This window comes from Mobula hypostoma, chromosome 2 (genome assembly GCF_963921235.1).
Source record: "Mobula hypostoma chromosome 2, sMobHyp1.1, whole genome shotgun sequence".
In the NCBI taxonomy this organism is placed as follows: Eukaryota; Metazoa; Chordata; class Chondrichthyes; order Myliobatiformes; family Myliobatidae; genus Mobula; species Mobula hypostoma.
The window spans coordinates 159,246,218-159,268,547 of record NC_086098.1 but is presented as its reverse complement, the minus strand read 5'-3'; the positions used below and the strand labels follow the sequence as shown (position 1 = coordinate 159,268,547).

General features: G+C 45.4%; 1 protein-coding gene across 1 annotated transcript in view; it reads left to right on the top strand.

Annotated features, from left to right (window-relative positions):
* Window positions 1–22,330, top strand: part of LOC134357650 (uncharacterized) — a 51,818-nt gene that overhangs the window by 8,620 nt on the left and 20,868 nt on the right. The window contains exons 4-5 of the mRNA XM_063069278.1: window positions 15,293–15,339; window positions 19,959–20,026. Coding sequence (XP_062925348.1) covers window positions 15,293–15,339; window positions 19,959–20,026 — 115 coding nt within the window. The remainder of the gene's footprint in view (window positions 1–15,292; window positions 15,340–19,958; window positions 20,027–22,330) is intronic.

Below are 22,330 nucleotides of genomic sequence, written 5' to 3'. Positions count from 1 at the left end.
TCCGGGGCAAGTTGCTTAATGAGCACTTTGTCTTTCTACACACGTAAATCACACCCCACTCCAATAAGGAAAGAGTGAGTGTCTGGACAGGAAACTCCATTTGGGAATGTTGTGGTGTTACTGTGCTTTGGTTACAGCTGTTGGCCAATGCAGTCTTTTGTATTCACAAACAATAATGACTGCTTCCAATTTAGCTTCTCCTGATTCCTTTCAATTTGTGCCTGCCCTGTCTTTACTAATCCATAGAAAGCATAGGACCTAGAGCATTACAACACAGTACAGGCCCTTGGCCCATGATATTTTGCCAAACTTATAACCTACTCTGAGATCAATCTAACTCTTCCCTGCTACATAACCTCCAGTTCTCAATCAATCCATGTGCCTGTCTGAGCTTCTTAAATACCCCTACTACCACCACCCCTGACAGGGATGTTTCACGTACCCACTGCTGTGTTTTTAAAAAAAAACGTCTAACATTCTCCCTATACTTCCTCTAATCACATTTCAGCCTACCTAATCCTGTAGTTTAAATACTTCCAGTCCTGACAGTATCCACACAGACGTCCTCCAGGCCCTCTCCAGCATAGCTGCATCTTTCATCTTATACGATGGAGTGCTCAAACTGTGACCTTGTTGTGCAATTCTAGAATAACTTTGCCACTCTGGCATCTGAAGGAAATGCCCTGTATTTTACTTTAACCAGTTTATCTGCCTGTTCTTTATCTCTAAAGATCTGTTGACATACATTCCATAGATCCCTCAAAGTTGCCGTGCAGGTTAATGGAGATGTTAAGAAGGCATGCGGTTGTTGGCTTTCATCAGTCAGGGGATTGAGTTCAAGAACCGTGAGGTAATGCTGCAGCTCTAAAACCCCAGTTAGACCACACTAGGAATGGTGTTCAGTTCTGGTCACCTCATTATGGGAAGGATGTGGAAACTTTAGTGAGGTTACAGAGGAGATTTACCAGGATGCTGCCTGAATTGGAGAGCATGTCTCGTATGATAGATTGAGCGAGCTTAGGGCTTCTCTTCTTCTGAGCAGAGGAGGATGAAAAGTGACTTAATGGAGGTGTACAGTGTGGGACATTCATAGAGTAGCCAGAAATGGCTAATACCATGGGGCATAATTTTAAGGTGATTAGAGGAAAGCATAGGGGGGATGTCATGGGTAGTTTTTTTAACACAGTGGTATGGGTGTGGAACATTTAGGGACATTTAAGAAACTCTTAGGCACATGGATGATGGAAAAATGGAGGGTTGTGTAGGAGTGAAGGGTAAATTGATCTTCGAGTAGGTTAAAAGGTCAGCACAGCATTGTGGGCCGAAAGGCCTGTTCTGTGCTGTAATGTCTCTTATTGTATATCCCCTTGTATGAATGTATTACCTCACTCTGCCCAGCCATTGGTATCTTCCCTGCTGTGTGTGTGTGTGTGTGTGTGTGTATGTATGTATATATATTGACCTTAAATGACTGGGGTTATTATTGTCACATTGGCCCAGGTACACTGAAATGCTTGTTTTGCATACTGTGCTTATTTATTAGATTATTGCATAGGTAGAACAAGGTAAAACCATAACAACGCAGAATAAAATGCAATAGCTCCAGAGAAAGTGCAGTGCAGGTGAACAATAAGGTACAAGATCATGAGGTAGATTGAGGTCAAGAGATCACTTTATTGTACTAGGGAATTATTAAAAGTTTTATAGCAATGGAGTAGAAGCTGTCCTCGAGTCCGGTGGTACACGCTTTTAGGCTGTTGTGTTTTCTACTTGATGAGAGAGAGGAGGAGACAGAACTTCTGGGTGGATAGGACCTTTATGCTGATAGTTTTACTCAGGCGATGAGAAGTAAAACTGAATCCATTGAGAGGGGGCTGGTTTCTGTCATTTGCTGAGCTGTGAGAAAGATACAGACTGGGTTGGATGAGATAGACGGGTAAGGTGGGCTGAAACTTTCTACTTGTGCTCCAGTGATCTGTCTTTCTATAGCTGTTAATATGGGGGAAATTGAATGCTTGCCAGCAGAGTTTACTTTGGTATGTGTGTTTCACCGAAATCTATAACATGTTTACCTCCCTTCTTCAGTGAGACAGCATTACTGATTGGTATGGCTGAAGTATTTTGTTTTTAATCCCTGTGGTGGAAAGGATGTTCAGTCTCTGGGTGTGTTGCAGAATCGATAGAGATTGGGCCAGCTGTCTCTTTTGCTCCTCATCACAAATGAACCAATCCCACTGCACAATTGTGTAACATCACGTCTGGGGCGACATTTTGTTGTAACTTTCTTTACTGGCCTGAGCCTAACAATCCTTTGGAACTCCCTGCCCAGAGAATTTTGAGTCTATTCTGGTTTACAAGTAGGTATTTCTCCCTGCTCGGTCTGAAGTGCCTGACCCTTTATTCTGAGAATCTGCCCTCAGTTTCTAAGCTGCAATCAGGGGTAATGTTCTCGAGGTGCTAGCCTATCAGGCACCCTCGGAGCCTGGTGTTTTAATGACATCACCTCCTTGTGTGTGTAATCCGAAAGCGAAGTGATGCAGGTACATCAAATGGGTCCCAAAATGCCCGATGGAAGGTTATTGACCGTGAATGTTAGCACGTTCCCTCTCCGCAGATGCTACCTAACTTGCTGAGTATTTCCAGCTTTCTGTTTTTGTGTTTATCATTCCTTCAGAAAAGGACAAAATTTGCCGAGCTTGGAGCAAGATGAAATATGAAACTTGTTTTGTAGTGGCATTTTAATGACTTTGGGGGGAAATCGTTGTCATCATGGCTGTCCCTCGAGGTCGAGGATGATGGTCTTCGTTCTGAAGAAGTGGCCCACAGAGTGAAGACGCCTGTGCGTGTATTTGTTTAATGTGTACTTGATGTTGCACTCCAAGAAGCACACGATACTTCACAAATCAACCAACTGATTCCAAGGGCATGGAAACCACGACGATTAGAGCTGATGAATTTGTTGCAGCCTTCATCTACCTTCACAGCCATTGAGTTCGAAGTAACTTCATCTGCCTGTTCCACCGTTGAGGTCTTGGTTGGATTTTTCTTTGTCAGGGACCTCACCCTCGACCTTACCGCCATGGGTGACCCTACCAGGAGCATAGCTCTAGATGGCATTGCTCTCGGGATCACAGGACCACACAAGCTTCTCCACCAGGACAAGGTGACAATCCACGGCGAAGGGTTCCATGGGGGAAAATAGCTGGGTGATTATCAGTGAATATCTGATGTCATCTAATCAGGGCGCTGCGGTAGTGTAGCAGTTGGCATGATGCTGTCCAGCTCGAGGTGTCAGAGCTGAGTTCAATCCCAGTATCCTCTAAGGAGTCTCTGTACGTTGTCCTGTTTCATTCCACAGTCCAAAGACCTATCAAGTAGGTTAATTAATCATTGTAAATTGTCTTGTGATTAGATAGGATTGTCGGGGGGTTGCTGGGCAGTGAGCTTTGAAGGACTTATTCTGTGCCATATCTCTAAATAAAGTAAACATCTGTTCATTATGGTGTTGGGCAGCGGGTCAGTTTATTTAACTCCTTTAGCACGAGCAGTGTTGTCAGGTTTGGACTACAATCCAATTGGAGCAGTCACCACAGTGCATGTCCCAAGTTCCTTCCCACACTCGTGACTGTAAACAGTTTAGTGACTGTAGGAGGAAACTAATACAGGAAGTTCTGTCACACATAATAAACACTGGAAGAAAGTGCTTCCGAATTGTCTTACTGCTACAGTGGGGGAAACTTTGGCAATTGTCTTGCAGATGGGATTTTGCCAGGAAACAATGAGAAAATGAATGGTGTTCTGAAGAAGATCGTGAACACGGCGCGGCGCAGCACATCATACAAACCAATCTTCCGTCCTTGGACTCGCTTTACACTGCACACTTTCGGAGCAGTGCTGCCAGGATAATCAAGGACATGACCTACCCAGCCAATACACTGTTCGTCCCTCTTCCCTCCAGGAGAAGGCTCAGGAGCTTGAAGACTCATACGGCCAGATTTGAGAACAGCTTCTTTCCAACTGTGATAAGACTGCTGAACGGATCCTGACCCGGATCTGGGCCGTACCCTCCAAATATCCAGACCTGCCTCTCGGTTCTTTTTTCACTACCTTACTTTCTATTTTCTATTTATGTTTTATAATTTAAATTTTTAATAATTACTAGCGATTTGTAATCCAGGGAGCGGGAAGCGCAGAATCAAATATCGCTGTGATGATTGTACGTTCAGTATCAATTGTTTGGTGACAAAGTATAAAGCGTTCAACCTCCTTCATAATTCTAGCAGTCCACGTCCGTGGTCATTGGTGAGTGGCGTTTGCGATGCAGTGAGTGCCAATAGCTGATTCCCCCATCAGTATCTGACCGTCTCCTTGTGAATATCTCTATGACTCTGAAGCTCCTTCTCATCTGCATTTAGGGGGAAGCTAATCATCAAGTGGTTTTAAAGTGGATCTAGTGTGCTTGCTGCATCTAAATTGCTTTGCAATCATTTCCCCAAAATCCCACCAACTCAGACATAATTGGACATTCTTGTAAATTCTCCACTTACGCTGAGACTGTGGACTGCCAACAGTACTTGAAACTGGATGGCATGCAGAACCTGTTTGCTTGATTGGCACAGCCTTGCTCCCACAACCACTAAACATGCTCTCTAATTGCTCCCTCTTCGGTGTACACTGCATCTGCAATGTGTGTTACCGACAGAATTAGTTACTGGGGTTGCTTCTTCTGTACCTCCCACACCCATGATTTCTACCTTCAGGAAGGGCAAAGGCAGCAGGGACCTGCAAGCCCATTAGCTACAGGTTCTCCTGCCAGTCACATACCATGCTGAACAGGAACTTTTGCTGGTCCTTCACCGGATATCTCTTCAACAGTGCCTCCATCAGAAGAATGTAAGCAGTTCAAAACAAAACAGCTGACCACCAGGTTTCAATAACTGTAGGTTTTGTTGGTGGCATCCTATAAAGGAATCTTATTTTTTGGGGGGAAAAAAGTGTCTTTGGTGTTTTGTACGCGTGTCTGTATATATATCCTGGGACAGATGGCACTTTGCAGTCTGCAGCTGGCTAGTGTAACATTATTGCACTCCATTTCCAGGAATTGGAGATCTTAAACCTTCTGCCTCAGCACACTGTTCTTTAAACTTGGCTAACAGTTGAATGCTCTTTCTTCAAACTGACCTTCAAACACTTCATAAAATGTAGACCAAACACTTTGATTCAACGATAGCACCTACTGAGATCTAAATTGAACACTACAACACAGTACAGGCCCTTCAGCCCACAATGTTATGCCAACCTTTTAACCTAGTCTAAGATCAGGCTAACCCTTCCCTCCTACATATCACTCCTTTTTTTTTTATACCATAAGACCTGGGAGCCATTTGGTCCATCGAGTGCTCTGCCATTCTATCATGGCTGTTTTATTATACCTCTCAACCCAGTTCTCCAGCCTTCTCCCTGTAACCTTTGACACCGATTCAACCTCCTCCTCAAATATACCCGATGACTTGGCCTGCACAGCTGTCTGCGGCAAAGAGTTCCACAGATTCACCACCCTTTGGCTAAAAAAAAATTTTTTCGCATCTGTTCTAAATGGATATCCCTCAATTCTGAAGTTGTGCCCTCTGGTCCTAGGCTCCCCCACTACAGGTTTCCCCCACCGCCTGAAGGTAGAGCGTTCCTATGAAACGGTTCGTAAGGCAAAATGTCGTAAAGCGAAGAAGCAATTACCATTTATTTATATGGGAAAATTTTGTGAGCATTCGCAGACCCAAAAATAACCTATCAAACCATGCCGAATAACAACACAAAACCTAAAATAACAGTAACATATAGTAAAAGCAGGAATGATATGATAAATACACAGCCTAAATAAAGTAGAAATACTTTTCCACAATCATTACTGAACTGTTCTCCGTAGTGAAAATCTCACGCAAGCACCGTCGGCAGAAAATCTCATGCAAGCGCTGTTGGCAAGAACACTCTCCCCAGTAACCCTTAAACTATGAAGCTGCCAAATCATACCAAATAACACGTAAAAATACACAGCCTATATAAAGTAGAAATAATGTATGTAGTGTAGTGTCACTTACTGGAATCGGAACAGCGCCGAGCACACTGATGATAGTGTGTTAGACTGAGTCGTCGCAAGTTGGGTGGTGCAGTGGCCCCCACCCTCCAGGCCGCTGAGCGATACATTGCCGTGAAGCATGCAGGAATGCAGCAGTAGTCGGGAGGTACACAGCACATCTTTAATTCTGCTAGACGGAGCAGAGTGGTGGTAGAGGGGAACTGGTAGAGGATGTCCAGTCCCTATATACTTCCATCCCCCATCAGGAAGGTCTCAAAGCTCTACGCTTCTTTTTGGATTCCAGACCTAATCAGTTCCCCTCTACCACCACTCTGCTCCGTCTAGCAGAATTAGTCCTTACTCTTAATAATTTCTCCTTTTGCTCCTCCCATTTCCTCCAAACTAAAGGTGTAGCTATGGGCACCCGTATGGGTCCTAGCTATGCCTGCCTTTTTGTTGGGTTTGTGGAACAATCTATGTTCCGTGCCTATTCTGGTATCTGTCCCCCACTTTTCCTTCGCTACATCGACGACTGCATTGGCGCTGCTTCCTGCACGCATGCAGAACTCGTTGACTTTATTAACTTTGCCTCCAACTTTCACCCTGCCTTCAAGTTTACCTGGTCCATTTCCGACACCTCCCTCCCCTTTCTAGATCTTTCTGTCTCTGTCTCTGGAGACAGCTTATCCACTGATGTCTACTATAAGCCTACTGACTCTCACAGCTATCTGGACTATTCCTCTTCTCACCCTGTCTCTTGCAAAAACGCCATCCCCTTCTCGCAATTCCTCCGTCTCCGCCGCATCTGCTCTCAGGATGAGGCTTTTCATTCTAGGACGAGGGAGATGTTTTCATTTTTTAAAGAAAGGGGCTTCCCTTCCTCCACTATCAACTCTGCTCTTAAACGCATCTCCCCCATTTCACGTACATCTGCTCTCACTCCATCCTCCCACCACCCCACTAGGAATAGGGTTCCCCTGGTCCTCACCTACCACCCCACCAGCCTCCGGGTCCAACATATTATTCTCCGTAACTTCCGCCACCTCCAACGGGATCCCACCACTAAGCATATCTTTCCCTCCCCCCTCTTTCTGCATTCCGCAGGGATCGCTCCCTACACAACTCCCTTGTCCATTCGTCCCCCCCATCCCTCCCCACTGATCTCCCTCCTGGCACTTATCCGTGTAAGCGGAACAAGTGCTACACATGCCCTTACACTTCCTCCCTTACCACCATTCAGGGCCCCAAACAGTCCTTCCAGGTGAGGCATCACTTCACCTGTGAGTCGACTGGGGTGATATACTGCGTCCGGTGCTCCCGATGTGGCCTTTTATATATTGGTGAGACCCGACGCAGACTGGGAGACCACTTTGCTGAACATCTACGCTCTGTCCGCCAGAGAAAGCAGGATCTCCCAGTGGCCACACATTTTAATTCCACATCCCATTCCCATTCTGACATGTCTATCCACGGCCTCCTCTACTGTAAAGATGAAGCCACACTCAGGTTGGAGGAACAACACCTTATATTCCGTATGGGTAGCCTCCAACCTGATGGCATGAACATTGACTTCTCTAACTTCCGCTAGGCCCCACCTCCCCCTCGTACCCCATCTGTTACTCTTTTTTATGCACACATTCTTTCTCTCACTCTCCTTTTTCTCCCTCTGTCCCTCTGAATATACCTCTTGCCCATCCTCTGGGTCACCCCCCTCCCCCCCGTCTTTCTTCCCGGACCTCCTGTCCCATGATCCTCTCGTATCCCCTTCTGCCTATCACCGGTCCAGCTCTCGGCTCTATCCCTCCCCCTCCTGTCTTCTCCTATCATTTTACATCTCCCCCTCCCCCTCCAGCTTTCAAATCCCTTACTCACTCTTCCTTCAGTTAGTCCTGACGAAGGGTCTCGGCCTGAAACGTCGACTGCACCTCTTCCTATAGATGCTGCTTGGCCTGCTGCGTTCACCAGCAACTTTGATGTGTGAAGCTAATTAATTAGGTGTCGCCCGACACGTAATTGTCGGCCCAGATCAATGCCGATTTCTGATTGCGTCGTCTCTGATCTGGGTTGACAATTATGTGTCGGTGGTACCTAATTAAGTAGCATGTTTATTTCGGCTTTTTTCTTAAAGATGTGCCCTGTGCCTCCCGACTACTGCTACATTCTCTGCAAATCGGTACAGTATCTGTGGCCTGGGGGTTGGGGTGGTGGGACACTGGGGTGTCATCTCGTCGTCTGTTTCCATTAGAGTTGGAAGGTCATCTTCTCCTATCTCTGCCCGCCTCGATGTCGAAGGTCGAGGTTCGTCGTCTGCTGTGGCTGATGTGGAAGGCTTGCTTGACTGCTGAGCCTCGCGCATTTTTCTATCACACAGTTCTTTAATAAGGACTGAAACCATCCTGCAAATATCTCCTAAACTGACGTACCCTTTCAAAATTAAAGTCGTACTTTATCATTACTCATTGGGTTTTGATTGTTATCCTTTTTTCTTCCAATTGCATCAGCTCTTCATCTGTCAGTTCTTGGTGATGGGATGCCAAAACCTCTTCAACATCATGTTCGTCAGCTTCCACAAGCCAAACTCACTTTGTCCTTACTTAGTTCACCAGGATTGAAACGCTTACTTATGTCTAGTTTTACTGTAAGTGTAACACCCTTACGAGCTCTTTCAGGCTTTTCTGATACCATGGAACTCATCTTGCAAACGACTGCTCACAAACATGTGTTAAAACAAAGCAGTTCCGAATCCAGGGGAGAGCGGCTGCTTGGGGCGCACGCTGTCTTTTATCGCGTGCTGAATTTTTTTTCATAACAGTGAAAACACCTTCTGAAAACGAAAATAGGGTACTAATGTAGGTCTTTCGTAACAGTGAGGTTTCGTAAAGCAAACGTTTGAAAAGCGGGGGGGACACCTGTATAGGAAACATCCACTCTATCCAGACCTTTCAATATTTGACAGGTTTCAATGAGATTTCTCCCCGCCACCCCGATTCTTCTAAACTCCAGCCAGTACTAGCCCAGAGCCGTCAAGTGCTCTTCATGTTAACCCTTTCATTCTTGGTATCATTCTCACTAATCTCCTTTGGACCCTCTCCAATACCAGCACATCCTTTCTCAGATAAGAGGCCCAAAACTGCTCATAATACTCCAAGTGTGGTCTGATAACTGTCTTGAAAAGCCTCAGCATTCCATCCTTGCTCTTTTGTTCCAGTCCTCTTGAAATGAATGCTCACGTTACATTTGCCTTCCTTACCAACATCTCAACCTGCAAGTTGACCTTTAGGGAATCCTGCAGGAGGACTCCCAATCCCTCTGCACCTCTGATTTTTTGAATTTTCTCCCCATTTGCAAAATGGCCCACACCTTTATTCCTTCTGCTAAACTTCCCTACATTGTATTCCATCTTCCACTTTTTGCCCATTCCTCCGATCTGTCTTAAGTCCTTTTGCAGGGACCCTGCTTCCTCAACGCTACCTGCCTGTCCACCTGTCTTCATATCATTTGCAAACTTGACCACAAAGCCATCAATTCCTTCATCCAAACCATTGGCATACAACATGAAAAGAAGTGGTCCTGATACTGACCCCTGTGGCACACCACTTGACACTGGCAGCCAACCACTGTTTGCCTCTTGTCAGTCAGCCAGTCTTCTATCCATGCTGGTACCTTTCCTGTGATACCATGGGCTCCTGTTTTGTTGAGCAGCCTCACGTGCAGCACTTTGTCAAAGGCCGCCTGAAATCCAAAATAAAACATCCACTGATTCTTCTTTGTCTACCCTGCCCTTCTATTTCTTCAAAGGATTCCAAAAGATTCGTCAGGCAAGATTTTCCCGTTTCAAAAGCCTCGTTGACTTAGGCCCATTTTGTTATTTGCCTCCAAGTACCCCAAAACCTCATCCTTACTAATAGACTCGAACATCTTTCCAACCACTAAAGTCAGGCTAACTGGCCTATAATTTTCTTTCTTCTGCCTCCCTCCCTCAAAGAGTGGAGTGACATTTGCAATTTTCCAGTCCTCCAGAACCATTTCAGAATTTAATGACGCCTGAAAGGTTTTTAATGCCTCCATTATATCTTCAGCTGCCTCTTTCAGAACCCTGGGGTGTAGTCCATCTGGTCCAGGTGACTTATCTACTTTCAGACTTTTCATATTCCCAAGCACCTTCTCCGTTGTAATAGCAACAACACTCACTTCTGCCCACAAACAAGAGAATATCTGCAGATGCTGGAAATCCCAGCAACACACGCAAAATGCTGGAGGAACTCAGTAGGTAAGGCAGCGGCTATGGGGAGAAAAGTGCAGTCGACATTTCATTGGCAGAAACCTTTCGGCAGGACAGGAGAAAAAAGGCTGATTTGAAAGGTGAGGGGAAGGGAGAGAGAAACATCGGGCAATAGGTGAAACCTGGAGGGGAAGGGATGAAGCAAAGAGCTGGGAAGTTGACACTCATTTCTGCCCCTTCTCTGTCATATTTCTGGCATTCTGCTTGTCTTCCACACTGAAGACTGATGCAAAGTACTCAAGTTCCTCTGCGATTTCTTTGTCCTCATTTGTGACCTCTCCATTGTTCTCCAGCAGTTAGATGTCCACTCTTGTCTCTCTTTTACTTGTAAATCTGCCAAAAGCTTTTTGTATTTTTTATATTATTGGTTAGCCTACTTTCATATTTCATCTTTTCTTTTTATGGCTTTTTTTTAGTTTCTTTTTAGTTTATTTAAAGCTTCCCAATCTTCTAACTTCCCACTAGTTTTTGCTATATTATATTTTGCTTTTTGCTGACTTTCGATTCCCTTGTCAGCCACGGTTGCCTCATCCTCCCATTAGAATATATATCATCTTTAGGAATGTATCTATCCTGCACCTTCTGAATTGTCCCCAGAAACTCCAGCCATAGCTGTTCTGCTGCCATCCCTGCTAGTGTCCTTTTCAAATCAACTTTGACCAGATCCTCTCTCGTGTCTCTGTAATTCCGTTTAGTTAGATAGATAGATTGATCTCAGAGGAAATTGCAGTGTCACAGTGTCACAAGTGCACATATTAAGTATTAGAAAAGGGGTAGGAAGAATATCAGTTACCACCAACACTCTTAACAGGAGGGGGTCATCACTTCCCTGGCTATAGGTTGACTCATTTTGGAGCCTAATGGCTGAGGGTAAGAATGACCTCATATAGCGCTGTTTGGAGCAGCGCAGTTGTCTTGGTCTATTACTGAGAATGCTCCTCTGTTCAGCCAAGGGTGAGAAACATTGTCCAGAATTGCAAGGACTTTCCGGAGGTCCCTTGTTCTACTGCAACCTCCAGTGTCTCCAGTTTGACTCCTACAACAGAGCCAACCTTCAGTTTACTGAGCCTGTTGGTATCACCCATGTTGATGCCATTGCCCCCAGCACATCATCATGTAGAAGATTATAATGTGACAACAGATTTGTAGAACGTGTGAAGAAGAGGTCTGCATACCCCCAAAGGACCTCAGTCTCCTCAGGAAATAGAGGCAACTCTGGTCCTTCTTCAACACTGCCTCTGTGTTGGTGCTCCACTCAAGTCTGTCATCCAGGTGCACCCCCAGGTACTTGTAGGTCCTCACCACATCCACGTCCTCACCATCAATAGTAATAGAGCAGTGCAAGGCTTAGTCTTCCTAAAGTCCATCACCATCTCCTTTGTATTACTGATGTTGAGCTGCGGATGATTCAGCTTGCACCATTTGACGAAGTCCGCCATCCTCCCTTTATACAACCAACTATTGCTGAGTCATCAGAGAGTTTCTGCAGATGACATGATTCAGTGTTGTATCTAAAGTCCAAGGTATACGGGAAGATTATTCCACTATAATATTGATATGTTTGATTTTTAACTTAACCCTCTCAGACTGCGGGGTAACAAGCATATTATGATCACTGCTTGTTAAGGGTTCCTTTACCTTAAGCTCCTTAATGAAACATGGGTTATAAGATAACACCCAGTCCAAAATTGCTGTTCCCCTAGTGGGCTGAACCAAAAGCTGCTCTAAAAAGCTATCTCATAGGCATTCTTCAAAATCACACTCTTGGAATCCAGCACCAACTTGATTTTCCCAGTGTACCTACATATTGGAAATCCCCCATGACTATCATAACACGGCCCTTTTGGCATCCCTTTTCTATCTCCTGTTGTAAGTTGTTCCTCTCTGTGCCTTGTGGCACATCAAGCCGCAACCCTGCCGTTTCTTTAGCATTGTTTGTTTCGCGAAGCAGAGTCGCTAGTTCGACGCTCAACCCAGCAAGGATGGAAAGTGCGCAAGGAGCCAGCCGGATCCGAATCTGGGCCCAGTCACCTTGAAGTCCAGTGCGGATGCCACTACTCCACCGGTCGGCGTCCCGTTATAATTTGTACTCCACATTCTGGCTACTGTTTGGAAGCCTGTGTATGTAACTCCCATCAGGGTCGTTTTACCTTTGTAGTTTCTTAACTCTACTCACAAGGATTCTACATCTTCTGATCCTATGTCACCTCTTTCTAAGGATAAAATGAACTGTGTATCCGTGTATGCTAAGCTCCCAACTATGATCTTAAGGTGATGCCCACAACATCATACCTGCCAATCTCTAATTGTGTCACAAGATCATCTACCTCGTTCGGTACACTGTATGTATTTAAATATAACGCCTTCAGTCCTGTGTTCATCACCATTTTTGATTTTGGTCACCTGTTACATTTTAATTCATCCCCGACTGCAATTTTGCCCTAAAACCTCCCTGTCCTTTCTCTCAGTTTCATTTACTGCATCTACTGGATACCAACTGCCCCTTCCTCAGCAGCTCTAGCAAACCTGCCCACGAGGATATTGGAACCCCTTGGGTTCTGGTGTACCCCGTCCCTTTTGTACAGGTTGCACCTTCCCCAGAACAGATCCAAATGATCCAGAAATCCCTTGTGACCACAGACCCAAAGACCTGGTCGCTGTGGCTTTCCACTGCTAGGTCATTCTCCTTCCTCCCCCCAACAGTACCCAAGGGCGGTGTATTTAATCATGAAGGGAAACAGCCACAGGGGTACTCAACGCCAGTGGTCCCCAACCACCGGGCTGCGCGGAAACGATATAATTTGACAATATGAGTCATCTGCACCTTTCCTCATTCCCTGTCACGCACTGTTCAACTTGAACACCCTCGGCCAGTCGGCCGGCCCGCAAGAATATCGTCGATATTAAACCGGTCTGCGGTACGCAAAATGTTGGGGAACCCTGCTCTACACTCGCTGCTTATTCTATTTCCCTTGCCTAACAGACCCCAAGGACCTGCCTCTATATTTCACCACCTCATTCTCCCATATACTGGCTGGTGGTGTAGTGGCATCAGCTCCGGACTTTGGAGCAAAGACTCCCGAGTTCGAATCCAGCTGGCTCCCTTGCACGCTTTCCATCCGTGCTGGGTTGAATGTCAAGCTAGCAACTCGGCCTTGTAAAAATAAGAAAGCCTGCTTAAAGAACAGCATCTCGATGACTCCAGTCAGAGTTACTACTACTACTTCTTCGTTCTCCAGTATAAGTCGAAGGTCATCGAGCTGCAGCTCCAGTTCCTTCACATGGTCTTTAAGCAGCTGCAGCTCGATGTAGTTATCAGGGAGACTAGAAGTCTCCCAGAGTTCTCACATTCCACACAATGAGCAATACTACTACCCATTCTCAGCTTACTAGCTAATATCATCCATGTCCCTGTCTGAGTTTCTTAAATGTCCCTAATGTATCTGCCTCTACCACTAACTAGCAGGGCATTCTATGCACGCACCACTCGGGGGGTGGAGGGGGGGGAGCTTACCTCTGACATCCCTCTGATACTTTCCTCCAGTCACCTTAAAATTATACCAGAAAAAATCTCCAGCTATCTACTCAATCTGTGCCTCTTGTACATCTGTATCAAGTCTTCTCTCATCCTTCACTCCAAAGAGAAAAGATCTAGCTCGCTCAACCTATCCTCCTAAAACATGCTCTCTAATCTACATGGCATCCTGGTAAATCTCCTCTGCACCCTCTTTAAAGCTTCCACATCCTTCTATAATGAATGAACTGAGCATCCTAGTTTGGGTCCAGTCAGTCCTGGTAAACCATGATCTACCTAAGCAGAGGAGCAAGTCAAGGAACTTGTTTCTGATGAGTGGACCGATAGGACTTAGAACAACATCACAGAAGGTTCAGAGGTAACTAAAAATGGCCTTAAATGGAGTCTTGCTAGATTATGCACTTCCTAGGAATAAAAATTATCTTTATTTTTAATGGGATTGCGGTATGCGTTCAAACTTAAAATGTTCCCTGAATCTGAGCAATTGTTGAAGAAATTTCTTGTAAATATAACTAAAAACTATAACTATAAACCAGCTAAAATAGAATGCAGCTGTTGGATACTCCCAATGATGGAATTCAGTACTTTACCCCCACGATCTGCAGTGAGAAGCCTGTCGGCGAGCTTGTGAAAATTCCAGTTGTATATTTTCTGACTCGTTTCGAAATAGTCGGGTCGACTGCTACATGTTACACCAATTGCTACATGGGAGTTGTGCATTCCAGTTTGGGCCGTGTCCTTACCACCTTGTTTTTAAAAAAATTATTTCCCCCAAGCCATCAAGCTGATCAACACGTCCACCCTTTAACCACCCCACTACCATTACTTACAAACACATCAGCCACTCCTCTCCACAGCCCCTCTGTACCTTTCACACCCCCATACACTGCCACTTTAACTTGCACTCCACACCTCATGCCTGCACCGACAGTCACTGTCCAATTGTATTTTAGTATACCTCACTGCTATCTGGAAGTTCCTCTTGCCAAGAATCACTTTCACTAGGTGCTCCTGCAGCTAGTGTCTCAGTCTCTGTATATAAGCTAATCTTGTGTATATACATTATGTTTTATAGGATTGGTTTTGTATTTAGGCTTAATGTTTTTTTTAATGCTGCATCAAATCTGGAGTAAGACTCATTTTGTTCTCCAGTACCGAAAAATGATAAGCAATCTTCAATCATGAGGGCTAGACACTGGGCAGAACACTGCAAAGAAAGGTCTTCTCCTCCTTGAAACGCTGCAGGTGGTCTTGTGTATCCACCTTGGGGCGTGGTTTTGGTTAACCATATTGTGCTGGGCTCCGCATCGGGATTGGATGCCCCGAGCACCCCATGGTCACATTGTGCGAAGGTGTAGTAGTGTTGATGTTCTCTGATCTTTAACCCTTTCTATGTCCACAGGCTGATGCTGGAGTGATACCTGAGACCTGGTCATCAACCGTCAGTGAGTGAGTATCACCCTGCTATACATGTTTCCAAACTGGACCACTGAAGGGTTGACCTCTCCTAATTAACTGTGTGTGAACACAGTTGGTCACATTTGGAACACAGTTGGCGTTATATTTAAATGCATACAGTGTACCACTATACCTTTGCTGATTATTGACATAGGAGGAGGCTGTTCAACGTCGAGTGGTTTAATGAGCTCAATGTGATCTAAAACCTTCATCCGTTTATAACTTGGTTATCAAAAATTATCGGTTTTGCATTCAATATTATGAAGTAGTATCCAGGGATGAGTTCCAAACATCCATCTTTCTCTTCCTATCAGAATTCCCATTACTCCTGAGACCTGTCTCTGACTACACCCACAAGTCCCAGGTTCCACCACTAACAGAACTGTGTTACTATCTTCCCCTGGTATTGTTGGCTTCAGTTGAAACACTTTTAAAGCTTTGATATGAAGAAATTCGCAACCCTCTTTCAGAATTTACTTCTGGTCTCCACGTTACTTCTTCCAAGTTCTGTGTAACCTCTACATGCAGAACTGCTCACAGAATTTAGGGCCTGGTCTAACCAGGGCTCTGTAAACTTCAGCATAATGCCCATCTCCTTTTACTTTTTTTTAAAGCATAGCATCCCAGTAGTCTTTTCGTAATTTTTGTCTCAGCCTGTGACACTTTAATCCACTTCCTGACACCTTCCTGACCCTCCAAAAAAAACTGTTTGGTTATCCCATTGCTTTGGAAACTCTCCACTCTTAGAAGAGGCTGTTTAGAAACATAGAAACCCCTACAGCACAATACAGGCCCTTTGGCCCACAAAGCTGTGCGAACATGTCCTTACCTTAGAAATTACCGTGGTTACCCACAGCCCTCTATTTTTCTAAGCTCCATGTACCTATCCAAGAGTCTCTTAAAAGACCCTATCATATCCACCTCCACCACTGTCATTGGTAGCCCATTCCACACACTTACCACTCTCTGCGGTTTTAAAAAAAAAACTTACCCCTAAATCTCCTCTGTACCTACTTCCAAGCACCTTAAAACTGTGCCCTCTCATGCTAGCAATTTCAGCCCTGGGAAAAAGCCTCTGACTATCCACACGATCAGTGCCTCCCATCATCTTATATACCTTTATCAGGTCACCTCTCATCCTCTGTCGCTCTAAGGAGAAAAGGCCGAGTTCATTCAACCTATTCTCATAAGGCGTGCTCCCTATACCAGGCAACATCCTTGTAAACCACCTCTGTACCCTTTCTATGGTTTCCTCGTCCTTCCTATAGTGAGGTGACCAGAACTGAGCACAGTACTCCACGTGGGGTCTGATCGGGGTCCTGTATAGCTGCAGCATTACCTCTCGGCTCCTAAACTCAGTCTCACAATTGATGAAGGCCAATGCACCATATGCCTTCTTAACCACAGAGTCAACCTGCGCAGCAGCCTTGAGTGCCCTATGGACTCGGACCCCAATGTTCCACTGATCCTCCACACTGCCAAGAGTCTTGCGATTAATACTATATTCTGCCAAAGATCCAAAGTGTAGGCCCTCACTTTGCCCACATTAAAGTGTGCTTAACACAGCCTCATCCATTTGCTCACAATCTTTGTGATTTGATGCTTCTGCTTACCTGACTCCCAGTGCGTCACTGGTAAACGTGGGTGTAAACCACCTGTCTGCCATCCACGGTGATGAACAGTCCACAATCTTCATGACAAGTTTGTGCCCTGCCTGTTTGTGTATTTATTACATGGAGACATACACTGACGTTGCCATTTGACCAACATTCCCAAGGGTGTGCCAGGGATACAGACGCAAGTGTGACCACACATTCTGGCACCAACATAGCATGCCCGCCATGCTTGGTAGAACAACAAGCAACAAAACAAGCCCCATTCCTCCCTCCCATCCCTGCACATACACTCTCTTCTCATCCCCAAGAAAGGCAAATGTCTTCAGCCTTTGACCTGCAGCGGACTCTGACCTTGGAGGCTTTGGGTCATCAGCTTCCCCAGCAGATGCATCCATATTTACCGCTTAGACAAAATTCTTGCTTTCAAATAGCCGGCATTTTTTAGCTTACAATGTATTATAAGAGATCATCACCTTTACCTTCTGGAAGCTCTCAGACTTTCTTATACACCTGACCAAAGGGAAATACCAGGAGGTGACAGGCGCAGAGGGTATTGGTAATCTATTGATGAGGCAGCCTAGGTGGGAAAACCCAGAGATATAAAAACAAAATGCTGGAGGAACTCGGCAGCTCAGGCAGCATTCCAGGAGGGAAAATTAAAATAAATTTCTAGGCAAGGTGGATGTTGAAGGCAGAGTTGATGAAATTGGCGAGTTTAGTGTGGGTGTATGAAGCAGCACCAATGTAGCCATTGATATAGCGCACAAAGAATTAGTGTATGCTTGCAACATGGACTCTTCCACGTATCCAGTGAAAAGGCAGGCATATCTAGAGCCCATGTGGGTGCACACAGCTACACCTTGGGTTTGTGGAAAGTGGGAAGAGCTGAAAGAGATTATTGAGGGGGAGGATCAGATGGAGGAGGGTGGCAGTGGAAGGGAAGTGGTTTGGTCTTATCTAGAAAGAAGCGGAGCACTTTAAGACCTTGATGAGTGAATGGAATGTAGAGGGACTAGACATCCATAGCGAAAATGAAGCAGTCAGGGCGGGGGACCTTCAAGTGATTGAAGACATCAAGACCCTGTGCAGTGTCTCAGATGTAGGTGGGAAGGGAATGATCCAAGGGGAACAAAATGTTATCAAGATATACGTACAAGGGTTTATTGAGCCAGAAGCACTGGGCCTACCCAGACTGTCAGGTTGGTGGATCTTGGATAAGAGGTAGAAACAATCAGTGCAGGGTGAGAGAACTGGGATTTAACCTGAGTAATTTCAAATTTTTCAGTTGTTGTCTCAAAACTCTGGTCATTTTACTACCTTGGATATGATTTATTCTTTACAAGTCCACAGTGGAGACCAGTTCTGATCAGCTGTAGAGTTCCTGTTGTGTAGTCCTTAATCATGGATTCTAGAAACGTCTCTGCAAGTTAAATGCTATAAACTTTACTTTTCTCAGTATTGGAAGTGATGTGCACAACTTTTCAATCTAAAGAAATGGTTTCAAGTCCAACATTGGAGTTGCTCCATATGCAGTCTTCCAGTGTTCCCCTTGACCTGTTGTAACCTTTGGGAGGGAAATCATCACGCCCTGTAGATATGTCCACCATTTGTCTTCATCAGTTCTGTTTGCATTAATTTTGGAAGGACCCTGACCCTGCTCAAAACACGCACAATGTTGGAGGAACTCTGCAGGTGAGACAGCATCTATGGAAAGCAATAAACAGCTTAACATTTTGGACCAACATCCTTTATCAGGACTGGAGGGGGTGGGGTGTACAGGAGCCAGAATAAGATGGGGGGGAGAGTGAGGAGTTTAAGCTGGCGAGTGAGACCAAGTGACAGGGAAGGATGGGTAGATGGGGGGTGGGGGAGAGGTAATGTGAGAAACTGGGAGGTGATGGGTGAAAGTGGACCATGGAATAAAGGGAAGGAGATGGAGAAATTGGAGGTAGGTCATGTAGTGAGGGTGGAGAAGAGAAGGGGTGAGAGAGTTGCCAGAATGAGAGAAAAATGTAAAAGTTGTTGGCAGTGGAGGTGATGGGGGAGTGGTTACCAGAAGTTAGAAAAATCAATGTTCCTGCCATCATGCTGGAGACTATCCAGATAGAATATAAAGTGTTGCTCCTCCAACCTGAGTTTGGCCTCATCGTGGCAGAGCAGCCCATGGACGGATATGTCGCTTATGGTAATTGGATGGCCACTGGGAGATTCTGGTTGTTGTGGTGGACTCTTGCCAGCTTGAACTCCTTCCCCTCCCACCCCCTCAACCTTATGATTCTGGCTTCTGCCCACTTCCTGTCTGACCTTGGTCTGAAATGTTGACTGTTTATTCACTTCCATAGATGCTGCCTGACCTGCTGAGTTCCTCCAGAGTCTGCAGAATCTGGTGTTTACATTTTGTATATTTTGTGTGTGAATATGTATGTATGTCTGTGTGTGTGTATATAATAATATTTTCTGTTGGTCAGTTCCCTGTCCATACTGCTGCTGAAAATCCATGTACACAACATTGACAGCACTCTCTTCATCAACCTTCTCTGACCTCATCAGGGTAAAAGAAACATCAGTCAATCATTTTGCCTTCTACAAATTGTGCCAGTTCTTTAGTAAAGTAGAATTTCTACTTCTGGGCTCATCAGATTCAAATTGAGCCTGTGTAAGGCTTTTAAAATTCAAATTGGGTATTCAATAGCAGATCACCAAATATGAAGCTAGTGCAGTTACTCGTGTGTTTAGAAAATCAAAATAAAATATCGCTTGTTTTTGCGTGGGTAACTTTATGTCATTTGATTTACAATTGTGAATTTATCATAAAAAATATTTGATAAATACTTGTAGGTGATTGACCATGTTTACAGTTTACCAGATTAAAATATGGATACCAAACAAAAGCTGAACTACTTGGTATGTGTGAGAATTATTGTGGGGGAGGGGTGGGGTCTGTGAGAATGTTCATCACCAATTTTTTTTAACATTACTCTTCCGTCATTGAAGGGTCCCACTGAAGGCGGAGATCCCTCAGGTCCACGGCCAGACCTGTGTACATCCAGCTGGCTTGAGTGGTGAGTATCTTTTTGTAGGTTATAATAGTCCAGCTGCAATACATAGCTTGATCACAACTTGGTTTCATGCATTAAATCTCTATGAATGTAAGGGCAGGTTGCTGGGATATTGGCATCCTCAACGTGATAAATAGGAACAATAAAGGACGCTTGAATATCACACCCAACTGGTATGGCGTAGACATCCACCAAAGTGGAGTTTTGCAAATTTGCTGTTGCCTTTGTATTTTTGTTCGGTTGCCTCAGATCCCGCAGTATGGAAGGTAAATTCTCCCACTGCTTCAGACATTCGGTGATGGAACGTTTGCCAGTGTCATTGGACAAAAAAGTTCTCCATGAAGCAGTTATCACATTGATTGCGGAGTGTGAGATCCCACTCGCCTTGCGTGAGCACAAGCCAAATTCCGAAAACTGGCAACGCAGGTACAGAGGAGCCTCGCTCCTTCATACTCCATTACTACAGACTGGATGGGCTGCAGGACTGCTCTTCGAACCTGAACTTGGCTGTTCAGGTAGGGGTAGGAAATCGCTTCCATTGAACTGCCCATCGAGATATGCTATCCAAATATTTTCCCTATTGCTTCACAAGTATTTCTTTCTAGTTCTTGTTTCAAGGCCAGCTTTTACTGCATCCTTAGATGCTGTCTAGCTATTCACTAATGTCCAACAAGAGAAAATCTGCAGATGATGGAAATCCGAGCAACACACACATAACGCTGGAGGAACTCAGCAGGCCAGGCAGCATCTCTAGAAAAGTGTACAGTCGAGGTTTCAGGTCGAAACCCTTCGGCAGGACTGGAGAAAGAAAGCTGAGTAGATTTAAAAGGTGGAAGGAGGGGAGGGGAGAGAGAAACACAAGGTGATAGGTGGAAACTGGAGGGGGAGGGATGAAGTAAAATGCTGGGAGGTTGATTGGTGAAAGAGACAGTAGGCCGTGGAAGAAAGAAAAGGGGGAGGTGCACCAGAGGGAGGCAATGAGCGGACAAGGAGATAAGGTGAGAGAGGGAGAAGGGGATGGGAAATGGTTTAGGAGAGGAGGGGTGGGGGGCATTACCAGGAGTTTGAGAAATCAATGTTCATTCCGTCAGGCTGGGGGCTAGCCAAACAGAATATAAGGTGGTGTTCCTCCAACCTAATCGTGGCCTCATCACAACAGTGGAGGAGGCCATGGCTTGACATGTCGGAATAGGAAGTGGAATTAAAATGGGTGGCCACTGGGAGATCCTGCTATATTGTGGCAGATGGAGTGTAGGTGCTGGGCGAAGCATTCTCCCAATCTGCGTCGGGTCTCACCAATATACAGGAGGCCACACCAGGAGCACCGAACACGGTATTTGACCCCAACAGACTCTCAGGTGAAGTGTCGCCTCACCTGGAAGGACTGCTTGGGGCCCTGAATGGTAGTGAGGGAAAAGGTGTAGGGGCAGGTGTAGCACTTGTTCCACTTGCAAGGATAAGTGCCAGGACAGAGATCAGTGGGGAGGGATAAATGGACAAGGAAGTGTTGATGTTGGAGGAAAACACCATTCCCTTTTATCACTTCCTCGGACTCTGCCGTATTTGCTCTCAGGGTGAGGTTTTTCATTCTACAACGAATGAGATGTCCTCCTTTTTTAAAGAAAAGGGCTTCAACGTTGCCCTCAACCGCATCTCTTCCATTTCACACACGTCTGCTCTTGCTCCAACCTCCCACCACCCTACCAGGGATAGGGTTCCTCTTCTCCTCACCTACCACCCCACCAGCCTCCTTGTCTAGCACATAATCCTCGGAAACTTCCACCATCTCCAAAGGAATCCCACACACAAGCGCATCTTTCCCTTCCCCTCCCCCCACATTCCACAGGGATCACTCCCTACGCGACTCCCTTGTCCATTTGTCCCTCCTCACTGATCTCCCTCCTGGCACATATCCTTACAAGCATAACAAGTGCTACACCTGCCCTTGCAACTCATCCATCACTACCATTCACAGCCCTAAATAGTCTTTCCAGGTGAAGTGACACTTCACCTGTGAATCTGTTGGGGTCATATACTGTGTCCGGTGCTCCCAGTGTGGCCTCCTGTATATCGGTGAGACCCGATATAGACTGGGAGACCACTTCCCCGAGTACCTATGCTTCATCCGCCAGAAAAAGTGGGATCTCCCAGTGGCCACACATTTTAATTCCATTTCCCATTCCGATATGTCAATCCATGGCCTCCTCCACTGTTGTGATGAGGCCACTCAGGTTGGAGGAACAACACTTGTATTCTGTTTGGATAGGCTCAAACCTGATGACATGAACATCGATTTCTTAAACTTCT